The sequence below is a fragment of the Charadrius vociferus genome, unplaced genomic scaffold, assembly GCF_000708025.1.
Source record: "Charadrius vociferus isolate BGI_N301 unplaced genomic scaffold, ASM70802v2 scaffold90, whole genome shotgun sequence".
Classification (NCBI taxonomy): domain Eukaryota; kingdom Metazoa; phylum Chordata; class Aves; order Charadriiformes; family Charadriidae; genus Charadrius; species Charadrius vociferus.
In genome coordinates this window covers 8093043-8096867 of record NW_009647222.1, presented here as the reverse complement: position 1 = coordinate 8096867, position 3825 = coordinate 8093043, and the positions used below count along the sequence as shown (strand labels likewise).

At 49.2% G+C, this 3825-nt stretch overlaps 1 protein-coding gene across 1 annotated transcript in view; it reads left to right on the top strand.

Annotated features, from left to right (window-relative positions):
- Positions 1-3825, top strand: part of ITPR2 (inositol 1,4,5-trisphosphate receptor, type 2) — a 229919-nt gene that overhangs the window by 224840 nt on the left and 1254 nt on the right. Inside the window, exon 56 of the mRNA XM_009879682.1 lies at positions 3583-3744. Coding sequence (XP_009877984.1) covers positions 3583-3744 — 162 coding nt within the window. The remainder of the gene's footprint in view (positions 1-3582; positions 3745-3825) is intronic.

Here is a 3825-nt window from a genome sequence, read left to right as displayed (position 1 = left end):
TTTTGTTGAACCTCATTAGGTTCTTCTCTGCCCAGCTCTCCAGCCCGTCCAGGTCACACTGGATGGCAGCGCAGCCCCCTGGAGTGTCAGCCACCCCTCCCAGTTTGGTATCATCAGCGAACTTGCTGAGGATACACTCTGTCCCATCATCCAGGTCATTAATGAATATATTGAACAAAATTGGACGAAGCATTGACCCCTGGGGGACACCACTGGTTACAGGCCTCCAACTAGACTCTGTGTCGCTGATCACAACCCTCTGAGTCCTGTCTCACAGCCAGCTCTCAATCCACCTCGCTGACACCTCATCTAGCCCACACTTCCTCAGCTTCCTAATGAGGATGTTATGGGAGACAGTGTCAAAAGCCTTGCTAAAGTCAAGGTAGATGACATCTACGTCTCTCCCCTCATCCAGCCAACCAGTTATAACATCACAGAAGGCCATCAGATTGGTCAAGCATGATTTACCCTTGGTAAATCCGTGTTGACCGCTTCCAGTAACTTCCTGTTCCTCAGCGTGTTTGGAGATGACATCCAGAATGAGGTGCTCCATTACCTCACCAGGGACAGAGGTGAGACTAACTGGTCTGTTAGGCACATGTGAATGAGTGGAGTTTGTCATTGAGCTCCTGTGACTCTGGGGCTTGTGGTGGCCAAGATGAGCTGGCATGTGGTTCAGAGTGGGTCTAGCTGAACAGCTACCATCAGCACCACAGTGTCACGTGGCAGCAGGTGAGGTGCTGTGTGCTCTGTCCCTGTCTTCACCTGCTCCTGGTCTTCCCTCTTCCCAGGAAGTATAATGTGGTGCTGAGGATGTGAGAAGCAGGTGACACTGGGAGCCTCAGGAGATGCAAGCCCACTGAGCTGGGATGTCTGGCATCCACATGGATTTGTGTGGTGTTCCTCTGGACGCTGCAGTGCTGTGGAGGGTCAGCCCACAAAAATCTTTCCAAGGCAATCTGCAGTCTCTGCCTTGTGTCCTGGAGGAGTGAGGGAGTGGCGGATGGAAAACAAAACTAGCAAAGTGCATTTCCCAATCCTGGCAGCAGTTCTCGGCAAACAGGAGAACTGCAATGATGGAGTCTCAAATTCTCTCCCTGTGCAGCTTGGCTTTAGAAACTTTGGTGTTATGGTGAGCCCTGCCAGAAAGGGCTCCTTGCCCCTCAGCTGGCTCCTATGGCCATGTGGCCTTGCATTTGGTATCTTCAGGTGCTTCAAGCAAGACAAGCTGTAATGGGTGCAGATACCAGAGCTTTCCAGGAAACAGATACAAGTGCAGCTCTGTTTGCTGTAGCTCCTTTGAATTAACTTTCTGTGCCTGTAGTGGCAGACAAATTTGCTGGCAAACATTTTGCAAAAAAAAGGCATTGATCCAGAAAGGCACTGTGCACAAACTAAGCTTAGTATAAATGAGTACACCTGTGCTTAACGCTAGGCACGTGACGAATGCTCTGCTAGATCCCAGCCAAAATAAATTTAAAATGAATATCAGAGCATACTTGTGGAAAATGAATGCTGGTCTTGTAAGCAGAAACGCGTGCAGCAGAAATAGGAGTCTACCGCTCCGTGTGTCCGCTGGGGATATCCAGCAGGGAGGGTCACGTGCGCTCCTTTCGAGCTCACCAGCAGAGCTGGTGAAAACAGGTTTTGATTTGAATGAGTTATGACCCATTGAAAATGGCATCATGCGTAACCACAGTAAATTGTCATAATGAGATCACGAGGCTTAAAAAGTGGGCAGCGAGGAAAAAGGCCTCATTCCACCAGGGCACACGGCTGACTGAGCCCTGGCTGCAAAATGCAACGGAGGGGCACGGTCCTATTCCCTTGAACATCTTGTCGGTTTAGCGACAGGACCAGAGGTTGCACAGCCAGACAAAAACTCATTAGAAGTTTTGAGTTAAAAAGAAAAAAAAAACAAGCCAAAATTCTTATAGCTTTGCATTTAGTCTTCTCTGTGGTAACAGAGGGGACTGGGCTAACACAAATGGTGGAAAAACATGAATACCGTAAGTGCTTCCATGCTTACCGAGAGTTAGCTTGGTTGTTTCTAAACCATATCATTGTAGGAGGAGAGGGTTTGGTGATCAGGGCAGAGCACTACAAAGTTGAAAGCAACTCTCTCTGGGAGCACGATAAAGCTGTGTTCACTTGGCACATCCCCGGGCTCACGGCTCTGCCAGGCCAGCCCATGTGGACCCTGCTCAAGTACGGCTGCCCTGGGCTGCCCAGCTGTAAATACTGCAGAATCATCACTGGCTTTTCTGGTTTTGTGGTGAGGCAAAGTCTGAGACTACAGTAAGTTCAATGCACTTACTTAAAACTTTACCAAATACCAAGCCCGGACAACATAAGTAGCAGCACTCTCGCCTGTCAGGAGTCTTGTAGATGGACTTCTGGAAAAAACTCCTTTTCTTTCCTCCTTTTCTTTCCAATATAGTGCTATTTCTGTGGGGGCATTCACAGCGCACGAGACTGGAAGAAACGCACTTCACCTCATTCTGTTTCTCTTCTAAAGATATCAAGTGCACGTGTCCATAGGGGCCTGTTGCAAAACACCGTGCATATGATCTAACCACATCCTCCCCAAGGTGGAGGGCAGAGGTGCGTTGATGTAACGCATCGCCAGCTACAGGACCTGTTTCCTTTGTCTCGTGCCTTCAGGCAAACTGGGTTGCTTGCCACATGGTTGCCACTCCTCCTGGGCTCGCGCCCTTCAGCCTCCTGTGTCTGTTACGCTTTGCACACAAATATCTGTGCCCCCGAGCCATGGAGAAAATTCAGGCTCCTGCTGATACACAGCACCTCCCTGACTCATATCTGTTTACAGTAGTTTTATTATGACTAGATTCATAGCCTGAGTCCGCCCAATTCTGTGCTATTCCATGTAGTGCTTGATCCTTAGCAGGTTAGTCCTTAGCCATGGGGTTGTGCTTTGCATTTACCTAAGGTATACAATCTGAACAGCACAATGAAGCCTAAGCTGTTCCCAGGACCCCAAATCTTCTGTTGTGGGCAGCTGAATCCAAGGGCCCTCTGCTCTTGCGGTAGGCAGACTCCAGGCCAGTCTGGAGAGAACTCTGGCTTGTCTTGTTTTCCTGATGTTGGCTCGCTGACATTGCTGCAAGGACAGCCGAAATAGATGGAGGCCAGCCAAGCTGAAGAGACAGTGGGGAAATGTGTCCCTGCATACACTTAATAGCAAAGCACGGGGAGCACTGGGGCTTTCCTGGTGCTGGTGTACCAGAGAATTCTCCCCAGAGCTGACCCAGCAGGCGTTTCTGCATGCCAGAGCCATGGCATGCAGAATGATTTTGAATGTGCCAGTGCTGCCCACGCTGCAATACACGTGCAGCTGTGGGGAGACCAAGGTTTTCCAGTTGGTGCCTGCTTTGTAGCTAAGGAGAACCAAGAATAAAAATGTTTGTGTAAAATACTTTCTGAACTTACTAGTTCTTAGGCTCACTTGCTGTGTGTCATCCACTGAGCAGAAGTCCTTCAGAGTTCTCATTCTCTAGTCTCAGCTTAGTAGCACTGCATAAACTCCTATTAACATTACTAATTTTTCTAATACCCATGTAGGAGAAGAATTTGGACTGGTTCCCTCGGATGAGAGCCATGTCCCTGGTTAGCAATGAAGGCGACAGTGAGCAAAATGAAATCAGGAACTTGCAAGAGAGGCTGGAGTCAACCATGAGCCTCGTAAAACAGCTTTCCAGTCAGCTTGCTGAGCTCAAGGAACAGGTAAGTGCCCTGCAGTGGGTAGCAACGTGAGCGCGTGTGGGTGAACGCGCTGGCTTTCATCAGGTCACAGTCAGGACAGTG